General features: G+C 36.0%; 1 protein-coding gene across 7 annotated transcripts in view; it reads right to left on the bottom strand.

Annotated features, from left to right (window-relative positions):
• Positions 1-26,221, bottom strand: part of IMMP2L (inner mitochondrial membrane peptidase subunit 2) — a 1,016,843-nt gene that overhangs the window by 963,678 nt on the left and 26,944 nt on the right. For all 7 annotated transcript variants that reach the window (XM_045565136.1, XM_045565139.1, XM_045565138.1 and 4 more), the window contains exon 3: positions 12,924-13,060. In XM_045565136.1, the coding sequence (XP_045421092.1) occupies positions 12,924-13,058 (135 nt within the window). In that variant the 5' untranslated portion in view covers positions 13,059-13,060. The remainder of the gene's footprint in view (positions 1-12,923; positions 13,061-26,221) is intronic.

Below are 26,221 nucleotides of genomic sequence, written 5' to 3'. Positions count from 1 at the left end.
TGGAAGTATCAGGCTATTGTAGCACAAAGCCCTTAGGAATCTTACGGTCTATTTTGTCTAACTAAAAAGATCTACAACAAACCACCTTAAATCTTTCTGATGTCTTAACACAGAGTCTTCCAGTCCTCACGTGATCTTTACCTCAGGCCATTTCTTACTTTGAGAATCTTTTGCCTGCTACAGGCCAGGAATGAAAATACTTTTATTTTCTAACCTGGAAAATCCTGGCCACCCCCTATTTCCTCTAATTTCTGCTTCAAGTTCATTTATCTCTTCCCATACTTTACACAAATCTATAAGAAGCCAACTGACAATTTCAACATTCTGCCTGGAAATCTCCTTAGCCAAATTGACAAATACATTAGGCATATTTTCTATTTTCCAAGTTTCTGCAGGTGATAGTTTTTTAAATTGTTTCAGTACCATACAACATGGGTCACCATCATTCCAGTCTCCAACAACAACTTCCTTACCGCTTTTCTGGTTTCCATAAACGGTTGCTTGTCATTTGTCCAGCCTCTGCCAACAATTCCCTCACCACTCTACCGGCCTCCACTGCCACTCAGGCCCAAAACCAATGCCACATATTTTAGATTTTTTTTACTCCAAAACTAGGTGTATTAAAAGAAAAACTAAAGTTTATCTGCTCATGGTCCTACAACTTGGGCTCTCCTCAGCTGGAAAAATCATCTGCTGGTCTCTCTTGAGGCCACTCACGCAGCTGCAATCACCTGGGGCTCAACAGGGGCCGGACAGCCCCAGAGGGCCTCGCTGACCTGTCAGGCACTCAACGGGGGCTTGCTGGCCAGGATGCCTCATGTCTCCTCCAGTATCTCCTTAATCAGAATAGCCCGAGTTCTTACATATTCCCAGTTCACAAGTACTTACACCAAGCTTCTACTGGAGGAATATTTGCTGATGTCCCATTGGCCAAAGCAAGTCATACAGCCAGAGACACTGTGGAAGGAAACTACACAGATCAACGAGGGAGGCCTGATTCACTGACGGGTCATTACTGTAAAAATCTACACATCTCCCTTGCTAGAGTGACGGGCCTTTCACTCAGCTGACACTCTTGTGCTTGTGCTTCCTGTTGGTCACTTTAAAAGCCAAAGAAATAAGACAGTTTATCTTTTTTAAAAAAGGAAAAATATTCACTGGCAAAAATAAATAAATAACTTTTAAAATTTTAAAGATAAATACTTTTACAAGCAAATGATAATCTAATAAGTATACAACAGGCATTTAAAAAATAAAAATAAAATCAGAAGATAATGGAAAATTAAAATTAGGAAGAATAAAACTTCATAAAATAGAAAAAGAATGTAAGTTAAAATTAAAAAGTTAAAAATGACATATAAACTAACAAAATCCTGAGTGTAATATTAAAAATAAGCTAAAAATATATAAATATATGATGAATAATCTAACAAAGGGAAGGGAAGTAAAATATTAATTTTTTTAAAGGTGTAAGAGTAAGAATTCAAAAGTTTAACAATCAGCATTTTTCAAGTAAAAACAACTACCATGTCTAACAAACTCCCCAACAATTTGCCCTCACCTGAGACTTAGGGATATCTGTAAGAAAATGGTTCTCAAGCTTTAGTATTTACACAGCTTGTTAAAATGCAGATTCCAAAAGTCCTCAGAAAATAATTCTAATTTCAGAGGTCTGAAATGGAGACAACGAGGCTCACGAACTTTCATAAGTACCTCAGATGATGTTAATATTATAAAAACAGGCACAAGGCTCACAGTGACTACACTACAAAAGGGCTTTCTCAGACAAGGGACAGATGATGGGCCTCCTTATCCTTTACGTTTCACTTATTGCTTCAAGCCCTTATGACGAGCCCACATTTAAAATTTCAGAAGCAAAAGTTAACACGCTCCATTCCCTTAGTTATAGCTCAATTGGAGCTGCTTCACCCTTTTAAGCCTCCCTCCAGCAATAAAACAGTATTTTTCAAACTACAGGTCATGACCAATCAGTGAGTCATAGAATCAATTTAATGGGTTGTGACCAGAACAGAAAATATCAAAGGGCATTGCACATAATGATGGTAATTACAGTTTAAGTTCTGTTACATGAAACTTTTGTTTCAGTTGTGTGTATGTGTATATAATGCAAAATTATATTACTTAATATGAGTCATGGTCAAAAAGATTTGAAAATCTCGTAAAGAATAGGATGGACTCATGAAAAAGCTAAAAAGTTTTCAGAATAATAGTTCAGAAACACCCTTAAAGTCTAAGAAAAAAAATTAATGATGATAATTTCATTTTATCATAGTTCTGTGGGGTTTAATTATTTAGAAACATCAATACTTCAAAGAACAAATTTAATATGCATTTATTCAGCATCCTTCTGAACAGGTACAGTAAGAGAAATATGGTTCCTTTCTTTTAGAAGCTTACAAATTAGGGTTAATAAGTAGAAATAACTGGAGGACAATACAAAAGGATTTATGATCATGAGTTAAATTTACGGTGCTGTAGGATTTCAAATAAATAAATGTCAGAATTAAGGAAAGTTATATAAAGAAGACAGAACTTGAGTGTAGCCTTAAAGGAAACATATTAATAAGATTTTAAAAAGCAGAGAGGAAAAGGCATGGTAATGACTCTTGTTATATAGTCAAAGTAGGCTAAATGCTGATAAAAAGAATTCCAAAAGCTCAGGGGCATAACACAAAAGTGAGTGGATCAGCTCCACACAGTAATTCAGAAACTCAGGTTCTTTGAATCTTGTATATCTTGCACATGTGTGTATGTGTGTGTATCTGTGTGTCTGTACGTACTGTATTATGATGTTTTGGCATCTTAAAAAAAATCTTTCTGGCTAAGGAGAGACTGCCCCTCCCAACAGCAGTCCCCTTTTGGGCACGAGAGACTGGTTTCATGGAAGGTGATTTTTCCATTGGATGGTAGGGGGTGAGGGGAGACAAGGGAGCTCTGTAGCCTGGTCCCTAACAAGCCACTGACTGGTAGAGTCTGTGGCCCAGGGGTTGGGGACAACAGCCTCCCAGGGCTAGTCAATTCTTGGAGAAAGAAAAGGCTCAACCAGAAGCATGCCTTTGATATATATGCAAACTAACCAATCCAGAACCGTGTCTCCTCTACCAGGCCAGTATATCCCAAAAGACAATATTCCTCCGTCTTAATCATCCCAGGGCGAGGTACCAGGCAACTAGGGACAAACATATACCTTATTGCCAATCAAAATTATTCAAACTAGCCAATCCTAAACTGTTCACCCTCCCCTACCTTGTCTTTCCTGCCCAGAAACCCAAGTAAAGGCTCTTGCTATCATCTTCGGCCTCCTGAACACCCTGATGTCTTTCCCATGTGGCCCTACATACCCTGCTTTGCCTCCTGTTTCTAGGACCTGTGACTATAATAAACTTTGTTTTCCTGAGCTCCTCTAGCAGCCACACCTTACTAATCAACTCAAAAGAATCCAAAACGTCTGCATCCAGCCAGCAGACAAAAGAGAGAGCATAGAGCATCACAAAAAAGGTTTTCAAGGGCCAGGCCTGGAAATGGCACCTTATTTCTCCCCTTTTCCACTGGCCAGAACTCAGTCACATCTGCTATTAGGGAAGATTTAAAAAATAGGGCCAAAATGGAGAAATTCCACTCATCACTATTCCTATGTTATAACTAAAATATCCCAAACATAACACAACAAACAAATACAGGAAGATCTGCAAGGTGGAAAGAAGAAAGACTAGAGGGTGGGAACCTTAAGACTTGAGAAATGACACTGTGGCAACTCCCCCAGATTTTCTTTTCGCTTCTCATATGAGGCACTGGAGAAGCCTGCAACAGGCCAGACAAAAAAGGCCTAAAGAAAAGCCTACTCTTTCTAAGCCAAAGGACCAGGAAAAGGATGGCCTAGCAGAACAGAAAACATTTTTGCTAATAACCATCCTAATCCAGTCAAACACCAAAGGAAAAAAAGCTGGACATCTAACCCCACCATAATGAGATGGGGCAAGTAGGCCCTTCAGTTCCCCCTATCAGGCAGCAAAAACATAGAATGAGAGTACAAGAAGAACAAAGTTAGAGGCATCAAACAACTTGATCTCAAAATATACTACAAAGCTATAGTAATCAAAACAGTATGGTACTGGCATAAAAACAAACATACAAACCAATGGAACAGAATAGAGAACCCAGAAATAAATGCACACATTTACGGTAAATCAATCTTCAATCAAGTTACCAAGGACACACAAGGGGGAAAGGATAGCCTCTTCCATAAATGGTGGTCAGAAAACTGGATATCCACATGCAAAAGAATAAAACTGGACCCCTATCTCACACCATAAATAGAAGTCAACTCAAAATGAATTAAAAATAAGACTTAAAGCCACAAAACTGCTAGAAGAAAACAGAGAGGAAAAACTCCATGACTTTGGTCTGGGCAATGATTTCTTGGATGTTACCCCAAAAGCACAGGCAACAAAAGCAAAAATAGATAACCGAGATTTCATCAAATTGGAAAGTTTCTGCAAAGCAAAGGAAACAATCCATAGAATGAATCTATGTTTTGGGAGAAAATATTTACAAACCATACATCTGATAAGGGGTTAATACATAAAATATATAAAGTACTCAAACAATTCTAAACAAGAAAACAAATAATCCAATTAAAAATGGGCAAAGGACTTGAACAGACAATTCTCAAAAGCAGACATACAGATGGCCAACAGGTATATGAAAAATATCACCAATTATCAGGGAAACATAAATTAAAAGCACAGTGAGATATCATCTCACACCAGTCAGTATGACTATTATCAAAATGACAAGAGATAACAACTGTTGGCAAGAGTGTAGAGAAAAGAAAACCTCTGTGCACTATTGATGGGAATGTATATTAGTACAGCTATTATGAAAAAATAGTAGGGACATTCTTCAAGCAATTAAAAATTCAACTACCAGATGATCTACCAATCCCACTTCTGGGTATGTATGCAAAGGAAATGAAATCAGTATGTTAAAGAGATATCTACACTCCTATGTTCACTGCAGCACTATTCACAATAGCCAAGAGAGGGAATCAACTTAAGTGTTCATTAATCAATGAACAGATAATGAAAATGTGACACGTGTACATACATATACACATACTATGAAATAATATTCAGCCTTTGAAAGGAAGGAAATCCTGTCATTTGTGACAACATGGATGAACTTGGAGGACATTATGCTAAGTGAAATAAACTAGGCACAGAAAGACAAGTATAGTATTACAAGATCTCACTTCTATGTGCAATCTAAAAATGTTGAACTCACAGAAGCAGAATATAATAGAATAGTGGTTTCCAGGAACTGGGGAAGGAGGGTAGAAATGAGAAGATGTTGGTCAAAGGGTACATAATTTCAGTTATGTAGGATGAATAATTTCTCAAAATTTAATGTACAGCATGTTGATTAGAGTTGTAACACTGTTTTGCATACTTGAAATTTGCTAAGACAGATCATAAATGTCGTTACCACAAAAAAAAAATTACAGTAACTATGAGAGGTGATCGATACATTAATTAGGTTATGGTAATCATTTCATAATGTATATACATATGAAAACATGTGCACTTTGATACAATTTTTATTAGCCAGTTTACCTCAGTAATGCTCAGAAAAATCGTTATATCACTCACTATGGGTAAATTCAATGGTATAAAAAAATTACACCTCAATACGTCTGTTTTTTAAAACAGTAGATGGGATAGTATAATGAACCACCATGTTACCCATCGCTTACAGTCAACACTTATGAACTCATGGCCATCTTAATTCATCTCCACTCTTCTTTCTCCTATATTATTTAAGAGTAAATTTCATAAGATTCATACTGTAATGATAAGGGTTTTTTAATACAACCACAATATTATCACACCTAAAAAAATATGCAAGTGATAAGATTAGCACTTTTACTTGGACATTTTAAATAATGCTTTGTTGCTTTCTCCTATTTTCAGTCTCTTCTTTTATTCTATTAAAGAATACATTTAATACCTGATAGTTCCAATAGCTAAAGCCTTTAAGATCTGCTTCTGCTAAAGGTTGCTTCTGACTCTCCCTTACAGTGCTCATTTCCTCCTGTGAGTTTCATTTACTATGAGATCATGTTCATCAAACTTTATCTCTGGGATTCTATGAAGCCTGGCTGCAACCTGCATGTGTCCAGGGAGGTGAGATGATAGCTTCTTCCAGGTGTCTGTGGCTGCTCTAAACGCAAGGCCACTGTACATTAATATCTCAGTTCAGTGTTTTCCAGTTGCAGTGAAAGTGAATTCAAGCCTTAATCCTCCATTAGAGCTTTCCCCTGCTGCTCAGAGCCTGGACAATATTTCTTGCATAACATATTTTTGTTTTAGTTTATCCATTTCCTAAAGATATGTCTCTTCCACGGTCCTGATTTTATTTAGAATTTCTGTTCCAGTTTTCTACCTTGCATGAGCCCAGGGCTTTGTCTTTCAATCCTCATGTGGCCACTAAAACCAAAAACTCTAAATTACCTGGAATTGACAAATGTCCACAGCACAGCAGCTGCCGGCTTTAATGCATACTTATCACCCTGGAAATATATTCCCCCTTACTGTGGTCTCTGAGCATTTCCTTTGCCTCCCTGAAAAGTCAGTTATACATTTTTAAAGATTCTTAATGTTTTCATTTCTTAAGAGTTTTGCATTAGGAGTATTTCAAGATGTCCAGTCTGCCATAGTTCCAGAAGCTAAAGTCTAATCCCTTCTTATAAAGTTTATAACGTTTAGCCTTTATAAGGAAAGAATAGGCCAGGTGCAATGGCTCATGCCTACAATCCTAATACTTTGAGAGGTCGAGGCAGGAGAATCATTTGAAGCCAGGACTTCAAGACCAGCCTAAGCAACACTGTGAGACCCCCATCTCTACAAAAAAAAAATTAGCTGGGTGTGATGTAACACACCTGCAGTCCCAGCTACATGGGAGGCTGAGGCAGAAGGATTGCTTGAGTCCAGGAGTTGGAGGCTGCAGTGAGTTATGATGATGCTACTGCACTCTAGCCTGGGCAACAGAGCGAGATCCTGTCTCAAAAAGAAACAAAAACAAAACAAAAAGAGTATCTTCCATCAACCTTTGCTTCAAAGTTTAAAATCATTCCTCTACCAGTATAAGGCTTAATTTCTATATGTATTTAAATCCTAAATATACTACAGAATCATCCCAAAATTAAATAACTTACTAATCATATCATTCCATAAACCTAAATAAAATTAAACAAAATATCGCTGTGAGAAGGAACAGTATAGAGAGGCATCCTAACAGTGATAAAATATAACTTTTATTAGTTATTATTTAGGAAAATGGGTAGCACAGACTGGTTCAAACCAGAGTTATATTAATAAAACTTACATGATTGTGTAAGCTTAGGTATAATACCTCAACTGTCTGAGCCTCAGTTGTTTCAAATGTGAAGTTTAGAATTTGAGTCAATATCCCTTAACGTATCTAAACCCCTACGCTACTCTAAAGACAGTATTCAATTTAAAAATCAGCTAAAGAAAAACATTACTATACCAATCAGCAAGCATCATAACTTAGAAGGAAGAGTGTATACAATTATTAAGTGTTAAAAGGGAATTATCCACACAACTTACCCTCAAATAGTTCAATAACACAAGAATGTTTGTATGTATATGTACATACATATATGTGCACACATATACACATATGTGTGTATTTCCTATATAAATATGGTGGTGGGGGGAGTAGACGCAGGGAAGGAGGGAAAGAATAAAATAAATTTTCCAAAATATTACAAACTGGTATATCTGAGTAGAGAATCCATGGGAGTTCTCCTTACTATTCTTGCAACTTTTGTGTAAATCTAAAATTACTTTAAGAATTCTTTTAAAAAGCATAATGAAGTCAGTGTTTAAATAACAGACATAACCCTGGCTCTATGAAACAGAAACATACAGTGTCTAACATGGGATGTGAAGAAAAACCCACAAAGGAACATTATAAAGTTAGCCCTCGCCAACTGTTTCAGGATCACATATGTTTGTTGCTATAAATACAACAAACTCTCTGTTAATGACATGTTACAGATTACACAAAAACTCATAACATCCTAAGGGGTAAAAACCTCAGGTGAGATTTCTGAGCCAAAGGTAATTCGGGAAGAAAGCACACAAGTAAGCCCATAAAGCATTCCAACATTAAATCCTGGCTTCCTTTGACGTCAGCCCCGGCAGGCCAAGGTGAGCGACAACACAGAGGAGTCAGCACAGGAGGAAATGTGTGCCAGGTGGTTCCCAGCATCTTGGAAGTGCAAATTCAGCAGGTAACATAAAACTCCCTAACTGTACCTTAAATGCTGGTATATAAATCACAGTATGTCTCTTTTCTTGAGAGTCTATTTGTAATCCAGCTCCTCAGAATGTCAAAATAACAGTTACAACCAACAATGACTGTTGAGTATTATTAAGCCTTCCGTAGGTTAAAAATTTTTTTAAATAAAAATAAAAATTGAGAGAGAGTGTCTCTTTGCTTGCTTTTTTTGTCAGAACTTTTAATTTCAAACTCAGCAGGAAACAAGATAATAACTGCAAAGAGCCAGGTAGGAGTCGAAGAGGTTTATTACAAACCAGTTTCTTCAGGATCATACACAAGTAGTTGAAAGTCAAGACAATTTCAAACCAATGAATGTGTGTTATTGATGAACAAAGACCTCAATGTTGATTAAATTCTACGTTTTCTCATATTCTCTAAATTCCCAATATATTCTACATACATATATCTCTAAAGGCTGAGCTATAGAGAGACAGTATTGTGTAGTAATGTTTTCAAGTATTTTCCCCTCTGGCTACACAAAATAGAAAAAAGAAAATACTATATTACATGAAAATTATGTAGCAATTGCAACAAAAATAAAACATCTAAATTATTTCTTTTACTTTTTAAATTCTTAAATCTTAATTTTAAATGTAGAAAGCATACACCTTTCATCAGAACCAATGACCCTGCTGCAGGCATTCTCAATCAAATAAAATCTAAAACTTTGGTGTGAGGTCATTAAACTATTCCCAGGGCACCCTTTTACTCTAAAAGCTTCTGTAAGCGATTGAAGTTCTAATTTGAATAATTGCATTCCACCTACATAAATTCCCTTTGTAGTTTCAACTGTATGCAGTATCGGTCTTCATTTCCTGAATTAAATTAATGTCATGTAATGTGGTGCTCCTCTTTAAAAAAAAAAAGGTGCATCTACTTTCATAGTAACCTTTCAGCAACCAGTAGAAGTGATGCATGTGCACTAGAGGGGAATAGGTCAGTATGAATAATCATTAACCAACAATTTGTGCCAGTATTCATTGTATGTTCAGCACTGCAAAAGGGACATCTCACCCAATAAAATGGATGTAGCTACAAAGCTTTATAAAAAATCAAATGTTTTATAAACACAATCCTATTTTCCATTGAATTACATCAATGTACCACTATAAACTTTATGTTCATTTATGATTTACCTTCAACTTGCTGAGAGTCCTCATGTTTGATCACCCCTATCCTTCTAGTCAGATACTTAATGAATTATAAATTAATGCTGAAAAATCTAACCTAAAAAAGAACCAATGAGTAGCGTTTAAAAAGGAAAGAATTCTTTCTCATAAGAGGGAATCCTAAAAACAAGTTTCCCCTAATCACAAGCCAATAGAATTTTTGCAAGACCTAAAAACAGTTCTTACAGTAAAATTTGTTACTCAAAGTGAATTTTTCAGTGTTGCCATAATAGTACTTATTCAATAAACCCAAAGGACTAGTATTAAAGGAGATTTGATCTTTCAATCCTTGGATTTTCTTAAATGGCACGTCTACAAGTTGCTGAGTGATCTTTCAGAGTGGCTTTTCTCAGAGTCAAGAAAAATAAATGTGTTCCCTGCAGGATGCTCAGGGACTTCCAGAGATCTCCACACCCTGCCAGCTATTTCAGTACTTAAGTCATTAGAGAAATTTAAAGACAAGAATTTATTCCTACTGTCAAAAATTCTGCTGAACCCCATGGTCTAAACATGTTTAGTTCATCAAAGCCGTAGAGTAGCAAAGATGTCTTCAAATATGCTGAATTAGTTAATTACCAAATCTCATTATTGCAATTTCTGCTCTTAAATAATTTTACATATGATTTAGTGATATCTAATGAAACTGTAAATGAAATTATCTGTTATACCTAGGGTTGGTCTCAAATTCATAAAGTGTAGACCCAAATGTAATAAACAGATATTTTTCCTTTCTTCCCAGAATATCCGTTTTTATTATAAGGATAGGGTCTCTCTATACTGCCCAGGCTGGTCTCAAATTCTTGGCCTCACTCAATCCTCCCACAGTGCTGGGATTACAGATGTGAGCCACGGCACCCAGCCCAGAATATCCATTTTGCTTTTATTCTGAAAACAGCATCCCTCTTCCTCTGGGAAATGTCACCTGTACTCCACCCCTAACTCCCACAGAACAATGTGGTTCAAACAGACATTGTCATTTTCTTACAGATCACTCATCCTAGCTACAGACTAGTTGTATGCACCTGTCCCAACCTAGACCAATCATGGTTCCCCATCCTGATAGCCAAAGTTGATCTATTTATTTCTATAGTTAAGGGACTGTGACCCAAGCTGAATCAACCACAATTCTTCCCCAAGATTTTTCAAACTAAAATTAAGACAAGAGGAGTGATCTCTCTCAGGTGGTGATGAAACTGGGCATCCTAAGGCATGAGAGCTGCCAGCAGCCATGTGCCTTGCCATGCGGAGAAAGCTGCTCTGAGAAAACTAAGCCAAATGCAGACAGAAGCAGAACTTAGAAACAGAAGACCGAACACCCTGGCAACGTTCAAGCCCTGGTTCCAGTTGTCCCTGACAACTGCCATACTACTGCCTTCCTCATCAGTACATAATAAGCCTTCCAATAAATTCCACTTTAGACCAAAGTTAATTTGAGCTGTTTTCTATAACCAGTAGCCAAGGAAACTCTACATAATAAACCAAACAAATTCCAAGGTAATAAATTTGACTTCTTGGGGATAAGGACCAGGAATACTGCAAGAAATTCTAATGCATCTACAGATTCTAATGCATCTAATGCAAACCCGGCATTAATCCATGGACTGCATTTAGGAAAGACATGATTTAACACTCTTCACTCCCTTCTTCATTGAAGATAAGCTTTGTCCTTTCATAAGATAATCGATTTCTTGTGAGCAAGAACCATATATTTTTTAACAAATTTCCTTGGCTCTCAGCACAAGCCATGAACACAGATGTTCAATAGGAATATACTGGGCTAAAAATATGAAGATTCAGATACTATGATTGCCCCGTGATCCTCTGAATTATCAGATCCAAAGTAAGGAGATTTTCTGTTCTGGAAAAATCCTTCCCAGGATAGTGATGGTTGTGTAGCAAGACAGCACTAAAAAAATTAGAGAAAATCATTACTAACCTGATTATTTGTTACCAAAAGATACATACCCATGGATGGATTCAAAGGAATCCTTGGGACCAAAAGGGGCTTTGAGTGGCTGTATAGAAGACAGTTTTAATCTGAAATGAAGACTTTGACTCAAAAGCTCAGCAAAGAAAGTCTACCTTTCCCTAAGGATTAAGTCTAAGACAAGGCTGCTAGGAACTCGAAATTAAAGAGGCAGGAAGTGTAAAATCCAGTCTATGTTAAAGGTATTAAACTGTATTTAGAAATAAAGCCATATACCTGTAAATCTCTCTTCCAATGTTTGCTGTATCCCTACATTAAAAAATCTTTTGCATTCAAAGTAAGTGATCAGTTCGCTTTAGGCTGGTGACCCCTTATGAAGGGAACCTGAAAGACAAAGATTGACCTCAGACTCTCCTGCCCAAGAGAAGGCCCTAACTATCCTTCAGTGATGGAAGTAGAATATAAAGGCAGCCCTTCACCCTAAAAGCACAACACCCTAAGGATCCACTGGCCTTCCTTATCTCATTGACTACCAGGACTCAGGAAGAAGTCTGGTTTTCAATACCATAATTACAACAAATAAAGCAAATTCATTCTAACTCCTTAAAGCTGGTATCTATGCCCTTAACTAGGTCTAAAAGCAACAACAACAAAAACTAAGTTTGTTATTATCTGTACAATTTTAATTTCTTAGAAGCTTATATATTCATTTTAGTTATTTGTTTTTACAGCCATTTAGCATGATTCATGAACTTAGTGCATGCCAACAAAGGCAGAAACCAAATCATATTACAAAATGCAAATTCTGCTTAACTGTATAAACTTACTTAAACAGCTAGGTTTTAGACATCAACTTGAGAAAAACAAAATTTCCTCTAAGTTATTCCAGAAGACTATTCATATAACTTTTGGAAATTTCTACTCCAAAGTTCTTCCACTATAAACTACACTTAATCATTTCAATGAGCAACATGCTTAAAGAACACACTAGAATATTGGGGATCAGTGATCTAGACTTTTCTACAAACTAAAATCACGCAGCTATGTGATGCAATAGAGTAAATGAATTTGACCCAAACCTATCCTGCAACTGTTCTAATAATTTGGTCTTAAAAGGATATTCAAATATGGCTATATTCACAGAAAATGGTATCATTTAGCAAAATTCCTTTAGAATCTCTATTCATGATTCTCAGAAAAAAATCAAACCACAACCCAGAGGACTAACTGATAGTTATTTTTATTCACCTCTACTCTGATTATAATATGACTACATTAGAAGACCTTAAAAAGAAATTTAGTAAAGTGAAATTTTAGTTCAATGCCTTTTTATGACCTTTCAGTTCCCAGAATAGACATAATAACTAGAACTCTCATTTCTAGTGCATGAGAAACAATGAAGCATGTGCTTTAGACAATGAAGTTGTATTCATTTTCACCTGCATTGATGCTCCTTCCACTCTTGCTACACAGGCGACCCGATCCAAGAAAGTCACTGCCACGGGCACTGCCATAAAGAAGCCTTTACAAAAGGCCTTGAAGTATCTCTTCACCCACCCTAGTGACTGGGCCATACCTAAAAATACAAAGAAAACAAGTAGCTGATTAGCCTCCAGAAAGGTGAAAAATAAAGATACAGAAACAGCACGAGAAAAGTGAAAATAACAATCTTGTCTCTTAATGTATTTCACACTCGTCCCTGTAACAATTAGAATAAATTAGACTTAAAGTCCCAAAGGGAAATACATTAATTCAGGTTACCTCTTTTAGGTAACCTGATAATATCAGTGAAAAATTTCTCCCCACAAAGCAGTCAGTTAGAAAAAAATAGGCATTTCAAAAGTAAGTTCTTTTCTGTTGCTGAATATTATGGTGGGGATGTTCCTTATACCCTGATGTCTGTTCTCTTCTATAGCAATAGAAGTTTTAGTGGGACATATGCCTGGCTACCCAACTGAAGACTATCTCCCAGGCTCTCTTACAGCTGAGTGTGACCATGAAACTAGGTTTGATCAATGGCATATGAGCAGAAATGACATACTTCTACGTTATACCCTTAAAAGGAGCCTTTCCGTTCCCCACTGTATAACTGTAATAATGATATTGTGGTAGGAACAGGAGTAGCCATCTCAACTATGAGATAAAAGCTTTAAGTAAAGATGGCAAAGCAACAAAATAGAAGGATCCTAGATCCCCAACACCATGGAGGCACCATAACTATCCTGCATGGCTTACACTCAGATTGTTAAATGAGAGATAAATCACTTTCTATCATGTTTAAACCACTGCTATAGTAGCCAAACTGATCCTAACTAATACAACAATGAAATCTATCATAGATCAGGGGGAAAAAAGCACAATGTGTGAATTCAATACATATAATTACCAATTCTCACTTAGTCCTGTAACTATCTGATTTAATTTTCAGATTTTCTAAGGATCAGGAGATCCCTTAACTGTCTCATGCAATGAAAAACAGAATAGTGAAAGATCAAGCTATGGTACCCGACCAGACCAAATGGTGCCAAACATAGTCCAACAGATAAAGAACTCTCCTAGCTAAGACCAGTTTGTTCTCTGTATAATTTGTACAAGCTCCGTGTACTGCCCAAGACTGGAAGGAGTGGGCGAAGGAAGAAGAGGGCAGAGCGGGGAAGTGGGGGTGGAGAATACTGAAGTCTCTTAATTTCTCCACTCCCTTAGTGTGTGAGACTAGATCAGAGTGACTGGAAAATTCCTTAACATAATCACCAGGTTTGTTCAGCCCTAACAAAACCCACAAACCCACAGGTCAGTTTGCTTCCAAATGATCTGAGATTTCTTGTTCTCTTGAAAGCAGTTCCAGAAGGGTCCAGCAATGCAATTCAGACCAGTATTTGCCAGAAAGGCATACACCAGAATATTATGACTTATCAAGTTCCCAAAAGTCGCACTACCAATAAGAGCATTGGTGTGACAATATTAATATTATAGAAATGAAAAGAAGCAAAAAATAGGTAAGAACATGGGAAGGAAAGTAAAAAGACTAAGAGATATAGTCATGGGGAAAAAAGAGGAAAGAGGAGGAGGAGGAAGGATAAAATAAATATAAAAAAGCAGAAAAACTATAATCAAATTCTGTCCAGATAATCATTTCTGAGGACTTTGTCCAGTCAACCGTATACTTTAATGTTGAAATGAGAGGCCAAAGGAATCTATGAAGAAAGGATGTTACTATCTATACACCACACAAATTATTGTAGTTACAGAGTCACTTACAAAGAGTTTCATCTAAAAGAGTCCACTTCTCGTTTTATTTTGAAGGAGTCTTTCCTTTTGAAGACACATACAGGAGAGAGTGACATGGTAATGAGGAACACAGAGTTTTCTGACCCTGACAAAGCAAAAGAATTCTGTAGAATTTTCAGTCTAGGGCAATGGCTTTCAAACTTTTTTGACCATGTACCACATGAAGAAATACATTTTATATAACAACCCAGTACTCACTCATACACACACACACAGACATACACACATACATATACTCACCTTGCAGCAAGTAAGAAGTAACTAAAAAGTTTCACAAAGCAGCACTTATCCTTACAATATAATAGGCTATAATTATGGCCTAGTGTATTTCATTTTTAAAAGAAACTGCTAGTTTCAAATCACTAAATTGATTTGTATAATCCACTAAAGGTTCTTAACCTACAGATTTATGTAAACAGATCTCAAAATACCCCAATTAAAAACTGGACATCCACATGCAGAATGAAATTAAACCCTTATCTCTCACCATATACAAAAATTAACTCAAAATGGATTAAAGACAAATATAAGACCCAAAACTATGAAAATATCATAGGAAAACATAGGGAAAATGCTTCATGAAATGAGTTGGCAAAAATTTGGGGAGTAAGACCTTAAAAACATAGGCAACAAAAGCAAAAGTAGACAAATGGAATTATATCAAACTATCTAATAAAAAGTTTCTCCACAGCAAATGAAACAATCAACAGAATGAAGAGACAACCTACAGAATGGTAGAAAATATTTGCAAACTATGCTTCTGAAAATGGGTTAATACCCAAAATATATAAGGAATCCAAACAACTCAATAACAAAAAGAGAAATAACCTGATTAAAAAATGGGAAAAAGACCTAAATAGACATTGCTCGAAAAAAGATATACAAATGGCCAACAGCTATATGAAAAAATACTGAACATCACTAATCATCAGGAAATGCAAATCTAAACTACATGAGATATCATCCCACTTCAGTTATAATGGCCATTATCAAAAGGTAACAAGTACTGACGAAGATGTGGAAAAAAGAGAACTTTTATACACTGTTGGTGGGAATGTAAATTAGGACAGCCATTATGGAAAACAGTATGGAGGGTCCTCAAAAAATTAAAAACAGAACTATTAATAACATATGATCCAGCATTCCTACTCCTGAGTATAGATCTCGAGGAATTAAAATCATTATACATCAAAGAGATATCTGCACTCCCATGTTTAACATAGCACTATTCACAACAGCCAAGATACAGAATCAACCTAAGTGTCCACAAATGGATAAACAGATTTTAAAATGTGATATATATACACAATGGAATACTATCCAGCCATAAAAAAGAATGAAATCCTGCCATTTGTGACAACATGGATAAACCTGGATGACATTAAGTGAAATAAGCTAGACACAGAAAGAACAATACTGCATGATTTCACGCATCTGGAATCTAAAAAAGCTGAACTCATAAAAGTTCAGAGTAGAATGGTAGTTACCCCTGGGGTGGCTAGGGAGGAGGGGAGGATGGGGAGATATTGATCAAAGGATACATAATTACAGTTAGATAGAGGGAAAAAATTTCAACAGATCTATTATACAGAAAGGTAACTACAGTTAATGATAATATATTGTATTCTTGAAAAATGTAAACAGAGTGGATGCTATATGCTTTCACCACAAAAATGATAACTATGTAAGATAATGCATTTTTAATTATCTAGACTTAACTATTCCACAATGTATGCATACTTCAAAACACCATGTTGTACATAACAAAAACATACGATGTTATCCATCCATTTAAAAAAATAAATGAAATAAAAATAAAAATGTCCAACCACTAATTCCCTCTAAAATGTTTAATATATCACAGGAAGTAGATAATAACCTGAATTGGTTAATTCTTATTGATCTACAGTAACTGACATCAATGAGGGTTACATGTATGCATGGTAAGGAATAAAGACCAGTAATCCTTTTTTTCTTACAGCTTTATCAACATATATAGCACATAACATAACATTCACCCAAACCAGTAATCCTTTTATATCTAACTAAAATAAATGAAACTACAGACTAACTTTAGAAAATAAGCAATTTAAAAACATGTTCATTCAAACTCATTTAACAACTATAATTGTAAGTTAAATTGTTTATGAGTTCACACATCTGGTACCCAAGAAATGTGTTTGGCTCAAGGTACTAAATGTTTCTGAGAACAGCCTTCACCATTGCACTCATGAAATAGTAAAGCTGTTTGACATGTTTCATTCATTCATACTCAGCTTTAACATAAGCCCTTCAGTAAAACTAATGTCTCTTCAATGACATCTTTCACCTAGAATCAAAACATCTTTACTAACTCCTTTTATACATCTCTATAAGATATTTAATATACTTTCTCAATGGACTATCTTACAAAGGTCCCATTTATCAGCTTCTACATGACTTAATAAAAGAAGAATAACTTTGGCATACTTATCGAATCAGTACCTTCAAGGTATAAAAGATATATTTTCCTCAACATTAGATTTCATTAGCTCATTCTCTTTGAAAACACTTCCAACCACAAGTTTAAAAAGTCAAACATCAGTTGTATAGCAAATTTAAAAGTTCAACAACCTCCATGTCTTTCCTTTTAATGTTTCCCAAAATACTAATAAATAAATATCTGAATCCAGAGATAATTTATGAAGTGCTCCCATGTATATAGAAAAAGAAAATTAGTCACTATGTAGAAGAGAAAGGAGAAAGCCTGAAAGTAAATAATCAACTCATTTCCCAGTTTGATAGGTTCAAGTTCATTCAAGTGGTCCACACTTACGTGTAAGTCATATATAACTCCCAGATAATAACTCTAAGGTAGTGTTTCCCAAGCTTGCCTTGATTGACATGCTTAATAACGAAGATCCCCACCCTTACTGAGAGCTCCAAAACCAAACCCTCCAGGTGATCCCCTTAATTGAGCAAGTTTAGAAAATACTGATCTTTGGATGTTTAAAGGTCAGATGTTTACTCACTGTCTCAAGCTTATTACTGTCTCAAAATGAGAACAGGGGGAAAACTTGAATATTTTCTCAAAGCTACATTTAGTTTTCCTCCTTACTAGATTAAGAAAGAAAGCATCTGAAGAATAAACCTTGTATAGAAAATAACTACCACCAGATCCTGCTTTCTAACCTCTGCCTGGTTCCATCAGAAAGTGACTTCCAGGGGACTCTCTCTTTGCCCCTAAGACATTTCAATCATCTATCCACTCCTTTACCCATTCATTTATCCCCTGACTCATTCATTCTTGCAACCAATATTTGCTAAGGGCCTTCCACAAGCATTGTGCTAGGCACCAGGGAATCATAAAACAGTGAGCAAAGCAAGCCCAGTCCCTGATCTCATTCAGTTTTTACAACCCACTATGGAATAATAAATGTCAATCAGAAAATCACATAAACACACATAAAATTAAGTTGAAATAGGTGCTATGAGAGAGATACATAGAGGTCAGAGAAGGTCTCTAAGGGAGGGACTGAACTAAAAGATGAGGAGGGGTTGCCTAGATAAAGGATTGTGGGGCAGGGAAGGGCATTCCAGAGAGCGGCCACATGATGGGCAAAGTCCCTGTAGCAGGAGTGACCATGTTGTGATGGAAAAGCTGAAGGGAGGCTGGTATAGACACAGCACAGAGAAAACAGGAGAGCACGGTGGGACATGAACCGGAGGAGGCAATATAAATGCCAGAGCTGCTAGGATCCCATAGGTCTTGCAAGGATTTTGTGGCAAATGAGAAGTACTTGAAATATTTTAAAACAGAGGTGAATGATCACATCTGCATTTTAAAATGCCCGTTCGAGCAGAATGACTAGATAGGGCAAGAATGAATATAGTGAGACAAAAGTATTCTAGTGGTCCAAGGCAAGAGATGATATTAGGTTGGACTAGAATGGTAGTGGGAGATGGATTCGAATGGACAAATTTAACATAGGTATTTTGGAGGTTAAATTGATAGGCTCTGCAAACAGATGGGTAGTAGTGGGGGAAGGGAGAAGAGAAGGAAGTGTCAAGAAGCAGTGGTGACCTGTTAAAGTACTGTTATTTTGTCACTCCCTTGAATTACATGCCAAAGTATTAAAAACATGCTCATAATTCCATTCCTCAAACTTTTACTCAGTGAACAAGAAGATGTGTTCCTTGCCCTCAGGGAGTTACAATGTACCAGGGAATACTGCGCTTAAAAAAGTATTTCTAGTGGATGAGCATTAAAAGGGGACAATGGCCCTGAAGCCTGAGAGCATGGAGGAGTCTATTCATCAGAAAATGATCAGGGAATATGTCCCCAAAAAATGGCATTTCAGGTAAGACATGGGCATTTCAGGCAAAAGGAGTAGCATATGTTAAGGCCTGGGGCAAAATAAAATGTGGCTATTTTAAGTTCAGTTTGGATGAAGTATTAACATATATAACATTTATTGTGTGAATTTTTACTTCAGTAAGCATTTATTTATTGAGTGTAAAGTACCAATGCTAAATGTAGAGGATATAAAGATGGCTAAGCATACAGAATAATACCATTTAAAAACTCTGACAGCACTTCATATTTTCTATGTAAATTTATACATGCATATAAAAGTATTTTAAATGGAATATTATTTGCATTATTTTAATTATTGAATAAACACCTATGTATCATTTGTATAACTATTAAAATATAGAGAAAGAAAGAAAAAAATCAGCATCAAAAGCTAACAGTGGTTAATTCTAGAGGCCAGGAATGGAGTTAATGACCATTTTCTTCTTTGAACTTTTGGTTGATTTCTAACATTTAAAAAAGATAGTCCGTGCCCTAAGAAGTCACTTTGATATACAATTAACATGGGGTAACACTCGTCTTAATCTCTTTCCCATCACAATAAACAAACCACACTTTCTCAGCCCAGTCTCTCTGCTACTCTAAGTAGTACAAAATACAATGAGCAAGATTATTCCCTATTTATGCAGCAATCAATATACATAACTGACTACAACGTTTTTATGTAACCAATGCAGACTATGAAGAAATACCACACATTTTAAAAAAACTTCTCAAGAGTTCTGTCAAATATTTGCTACTTTTATTCTGAGAGCCACAGAATGAAAGCATGTGTTCTCTTTGCTGTTCATCATGCCCTGCACGCAAGGACCTTCACAGAACAGCTGGGGATACCTGCAGAATAGAAACTGGGAATGCTTTTACATGATACCACAGCCATTCCAGTTATAAGGCAGTATGTATGATTAAAAGGTAACTTAAGAGGGGAAAAAAAAGACATTAACGTAAGTTGCTATAAATTCACATTCCCAGAATTTTGAGCCTCCTCTTCTTTACCGATAATGCCTTCCTCTCTACTCCTACTCCATTCAGTCCCTGGTACTCAGGAAGGAGCACCACAGTGAGAGTCAGAGCCCCGGGGTGGGCTTCTCACTCAGCCCATAACTAGCTGTGCAACTCGGAACAAGTCACTTCTGGGCCTTAGTTTCCTCATCTGTAATAAAAAGGGGCTTAGAGTTATTTCTGAAGTCCTTTCTGGGACCAGCATTCTCTGTTTCTATAATTTTTTACTGTTTTTTAAGTGTTTCTCCAGGACTTTGTCAGATACTAAGACAAACACTCATGTTATTATTGACTCAGAAAAGATAAGTTATCTTTTAGGTTTGAGGTTTAATTTTAAGTATTGAAAAGAAGTAAGTTAATTTTTATTAAACAACTAGTTAAAAGGGGCAGCAGACAAGAAGCTGGAACCAATGCAGACCATGTAAAAGCACATTTTAAATATAGATAAAGCCCTGACAGCTGCTACCCTTTCATTTCTCATTTCCACAACTCCACTGCTGACAAGAGCATTGCCACCATCCCGTGCACAACAAAGTCAGGGCAAGTAGATTTTTACTGAGAGATTATAAAGGAGCACGTGGGAGGTGTGCCAATCTGATAGCATGCAGATCTTGCTCCAAGCTAAGGGAGCAAGGGAAAAATAAAAGCTATTCTGCAAACAAGGTACAACCAGCTGCTATTTTCAGAGGCTCAAAAGAAAAGGCTTAATTCAGCCCTGTCCTACCTGAATTGTGAAGGGTATCTATATATCATAATAAGAAAATACAATTCACAGCTTCCAACTATCACGTAAATACTAAAGAAGCCATACATAAATGAAGGAATGAACATTACATTTCTATGTCAAGTCATATCAAATAAAATTTATAAAGTTCTATGGCGTTCACATTTTGGTAAAGTTAATAAATTTCCTTGTCTATATAAATTGCCAAAGATTCATTCAGATGATCTGGTCTTTTGTTCACACCTTAAATGTTTAAAACCACCATAGTAATAAGCACGTAGCACTAGCTTCTTCTGAGAAAATTTGTTTAAGCAATAACAATGAGGTACTAAAATCAAACCTGGCAAAAAGGGAATAATTTTTATCAGTTACCTCATTCTTCCAGTAACTATGCAAGTCATTTAGGTTCAAAACACTGCTCCTGAGAAAATTATTGTTTAAGTAGTAAGCACACCTGGTTCATTGCTGAAGTATTTAAGCTAAGAATGTTTTTAAATAAGCTTTCAGAATCAGTTGAAATCATATTTGCCACCTGGTAGCACCTACAAGTTAACATTTCCTGGTGATATTGACCTCAACCACATAACAAAACACACTGTAAACTCCTCTCCTTCCCAGAACAACTTGTGGCTTGCTCATGCATGAATTCATCTAAAATTGTTCTTAAACCTGTTTATATTTCAGCCTGTACAAAGTCACCAATTACTCATCCATAGCAAGCAGGTGGATAAATCCACCACAAGTCATCCGAATTATAAAAACTATTTAAAAGTTGTGTGGGAGGTTTGAAGATAAGAGGAAAATAATTTTATAAAACAGTATCTTATGTAAAATGTAACCTTTCAATCATCATAATAAGCCTACACATTTGGATAACAGAATCAAGATTTTATTTAAAAAGAGGAAACCATCAAATCATGAAAATCAAAGAACACGAGATCAAGGATCAAAGCAAATACAGCATGTAATCCCTGAATCATTCAATATATACGTGCCATGTATAATGGAACTGGCTAAAGGACAAATATATTAATACAACGTAGAACAAGGCTAGCATGGTCCTTGCAGATGTGGAGCTTGCATTTCCATTCTTTCAACCTTAAGTACCTGCTTTGTGTTAGGCACTATGTTAAGACACCAGATTGAGCAAGCCACAGTTCCTCCTCTGAGGGACCTGTGACAAAATCACAACAAACAAGTAGATGACCACATATGATCAGGGTATTCTCCTCCATGGATCTTTCCGGCAACTCCTGGTACCAGTAACCTGGCTCTGCAAACAGAATCTAAGCGTGTGAGAAACCAGGAGGCATTTGGATACATTCGGACTAATACAAGGGAAAAAAGAACAACAACTGGTGAATTAGAGTAATTTTGGTTCTATGGAAGCAGATCTGGCCAAGTAGTCTACAGAAACCAATTCAAAAAAAATTTTTTTCAGGACCATCTTTTTCCTTTCACAGTATAAATAAACAATATGTTATAAACATACACTTGGCACTCTTTAAAACATGAATACTAGTATCAAATACCATTTAACTTGGTTGACTTAACAGTTCTCACTTGAAAATTCTCAGAAAGGACAAAAATAGCAACAAGAAAAAAGACAGAGGAAGAGAAAAGAATGAATGAATGAATGAAACCAGCCAAAATTAATAAAAGGGGAAATGTAATGGGGTAAGGCATAAAGTGAATCATGTTCTGGCAAAGATACCCAATAAAAAAGCTAACGCTGGTACAATGATGAAGCTAAAGGCCCTACATCTTGACCTAAACTGCTCTTTGATAGAGATAATTGTAACTCTCTATTGGTAAGTTGTTAAGCACCTGGATAGTAAGAGAAGAGAGATTAGAATTTACATGTTTAATTTTAAGTCAGCAATATTTTAAAACAAATGAATTTCAAGGTCATACTCTAGTAAAACTGGTATAGAGAGAAAATACCACCAGGTAACAACTAGGACATGGAAATTCATAAAGGCTTCCTGAGTTTTTAGTAAGCACTCCTACAACTTGCAAACATTGTACATTTATGCACGCACTTTGCCCTACCTCAGTGGAAGAGCAGGCCAAATCTTGTCTCAGGTGAGTCTAAGAGTGCTCTGCAGAAGCAGCATCGCCAAAGAGGGAAAGTCCATGAAAAGCTGGTGGGCTTTGAACCTAATAGACCTCAGCTCAAATCACGATTCATTCATGTGACTTTGGACAAAATCACTTCATCTCACCAAGACAAATGTTTTCATCTGTGACATCTTGCAGGGTTTGGGGAGGTTCAGAATGTTTACGTGTGTGTATGTGTGTGTGGTTTTTTTAAGTAAGCACTTGTATGAAGAAAAAAATAAACCACCCACAAAACTAGTATCTGAGTATATTTTATGTAATATATTCCAAGAACAATGGCTAGACCATCAAATAAAAGTTGTTTTTTTTTTTTTCAGATAAAAGCACTAGCCATGTCTAAGGAAGAGGACTAGCAATAACAAATCAAAAAAGAACACAAATTAAGGATGTCCATTACATACAATAAACCCATAAAGCCCATCCAGGTCATAGGATACCTAATACACAGAGTAATCATTTTGTTCTGCTTTGAACCTTATCCTGTTCTAGGATTTGACTGGTCAGGGGCTTCACCAATTGAACACATTGACAAGAATGTGTTCAGCACCGTCTTAGGTGTTTTAAGATTTATTTGAAAAAAAAAGGAAAATAAAAGGAAATATATGACTTAGCGCCAGAATTGGACCACACGGATAAATTACATTACATAATAGTCATGGGGGGTGGTGGGGAGAGATAAGTAAAGGCTGGGGTTGCAAGGAAAAAATTCATGATGAAAAAAGCTGAAAAGAAAAAAATGATCTAAAATGTAGGTGGTAGGTTTAAGAATGTTCACTATAAAATTCTTAGAACTTTTCTGTATGTTTAAGATTTTTCATTGAAATGTTAGAAATAAAAGAAGAATAAATTACATTTGGTAAATCTCTCAGATAAAAAAATATAATCATAAAAGTAAAGGTATATGCGGCCTATTTGCAATAGTGAGAATGCTAGCCAGATCTAGGAACAGAACAGATATTAAGAGAAGTAGGAATAAGATTGAATTTAATACTAATTTTTGATTTGCTTTGTTTTGTTTTTTTCCTTAGCACTACGGAAATCTTCATGGCTCCAGGATTTTTGGAAACCATATATTATAAATCAAAAATTCATAACAATACACTAGGCCTCTCTAAGAACTGGATCAGGCTACCCTAATTCTATAAATTATCCTTATCCTATAACTCCAAATAGATGCCATTTGACAGCACTAAGGCCCAATCTCAAATTTCAGTTATTAAAATGCCATAAATTCTGCAAAAATAGTTTACCATAAAAATTAATAATACAGTGAATAGCTTATTATAGAATGAGAAAAATCCTATTAAACAATAACCATTAGGAAGGAAAAGCTTGGTAAGCTTTAAACCCTAATAACCACAAAATTTGTATTTCAACACTGCACTCTATATTGTTTTCCAATTTCATAGAAAAGCATAACTGCTATCATTAAGTAGAAGCCAAAAGCAATGTGGATTTTAAGCTAACAGTGTGGCAACTTAAATACATGTGTAAATGAAACAGACCAGGTACTTATGCACAACCCAAACAAAGCAATTAGAGAATGCTGCACTATTTCACCATAAGTTTATTTATTCCTAAAGCAATAATATTTTTGATTAGTAAAAGAATATATTTCTAGTATCAGGAATACTTACTGAGTAGCTAAGAAGAAAATACTGTGTTATTTAGCATTTGAGCTGTGTGTGAAATTGGCTTTAAAAAATTAAGAAAGCCTGTAAACAGAAAAGGCATCCTTCTCAAAAATAATCTCAAAAACCCTTCAAAAATCAAAACTAAGAAATAGGAATGAGACAGGGGAAATAAGGAAAAAATAACATTCAGAACCTAAAAAATGAAGAACACAAAATAAACAAGAATATTAGTGAGCATCAAACAATAACATGAGTAGTGGGGGAATAAGTCACTAGCTCACAGTAAGTAGAATAAAAAAAAAAAATTTAAAAGAATATGATTTCAGGATTCATGAAAACCCTATCCTGATCCCTACCCTTCTTGCCCCAAATATTTTGTTTACCAGAATACAAATATAAATGCCCATAAGTAAATATAACATATCAACTCAAATTCATACCAACATGGCTTTTCCCTTTGATCAGTGTTGGGAATAAGGAGTAGCAAGGTTTCTCAAAACAACCAAGCCCACTAGACCCCAAAGGGACAAAGATAGAAAGGTAAGGTCACAAAAAAGTAGGACTGAAAAATACAATTTAACAGCAAACTTAAGGCCAGCCCAGGGATTGTAACTACTCTTAATAGAACAATAAATATGAAAAATTAGAAACACTGGCTTCCCCACCAGGGAAGCACATTAAGGCTCTGATTAGTCTGTCAAAAATAAAACCTGTCCAAACTGTGGCTGGAAGATTTGGGAGGCTGCCCACAGCCCATCTATGGCAGCTGGAAGTCCATGGGGAGCTCAAACAGCAGTGGTGCAGGCTCAGGAGTAAAGATGCAAGCCAAATGAAGATTTATGCAATTTAAGGTGAAAGCAACAATAACAAAGTCCTTTGGAATGAGTGGTTATGGTCCTTTAAGCTTGTAAGCCCAAGTGTATATGTGCACACACAAACAAGCACATGCAACTGCTGAATAGCAACAAAGGACAAGCTGTCAGTGTATGTTTAAAAAGAAAAAAAAAGAGAAAGTAAAAATAAATAAATGAAAACAGCCAAGAGGTCAGAGTACAAAGAAGCTTATACTTCATAGCCTGGGGACTAAGGCAGATGGAGCACAGCACTACCCGGACTCAAGTGTCTGCTGCACAGAAAGCCCAGGGATTATAATGAGCCTCTGGTGAGTATTACAGCATATGGAGCTGAGATGCTATTTAGATTGCTCTCCACACTTAAATGCCTTGATTTCTGTGTACTTGCCTATACATTAGAGTATACTGTTTTAAGATACCTATGAAATTTCATCAACATGCAATGCCTTTAAGTTACTATGTATCTGCCAATCAAAACATTCAAAATTACTCATGAAAACAAACTAGCATGAAACAATTTTTTTTAAAAAAAAGCTGTAAGCAGGAATCTGCAATGAAATACAATAATGTATGTGAGATGATAAATGTTTTAAGCCACTGAGTTTTGGGGCAATGTATTTTGTAGAAGTAACTAACACAATATTGAAACCACAAAAAGATCCAAAGACACAAAGAAACTTGGTATAAGACAAAGTTGATATTCACATTGGGAAGAGAGGGAGTTGAATTAATAAATTACGTTAAAACAACAAGCCACAAT

The sequence above is a fragment of the Lemur catta genome, chromosome 11 (assembly GCF_020740605.2).
Source record: "Lemur catta isolate mLemCat1 chromosome 11, mLemCat1.pri, whole genome shotgun sequence".
Classification (NCBI taxonomy): domain Eukaryota; kingdom Metazoa; phylum Chordata; class Mammalia; order Primates; family Lemuridae; genus Lemur; species Lemur catta.
The sequence above is the reverse complement of the archived record's forward strand: the minus strand, read 5'-3'. Positions and strand labels throughout refer to the sequence as shown.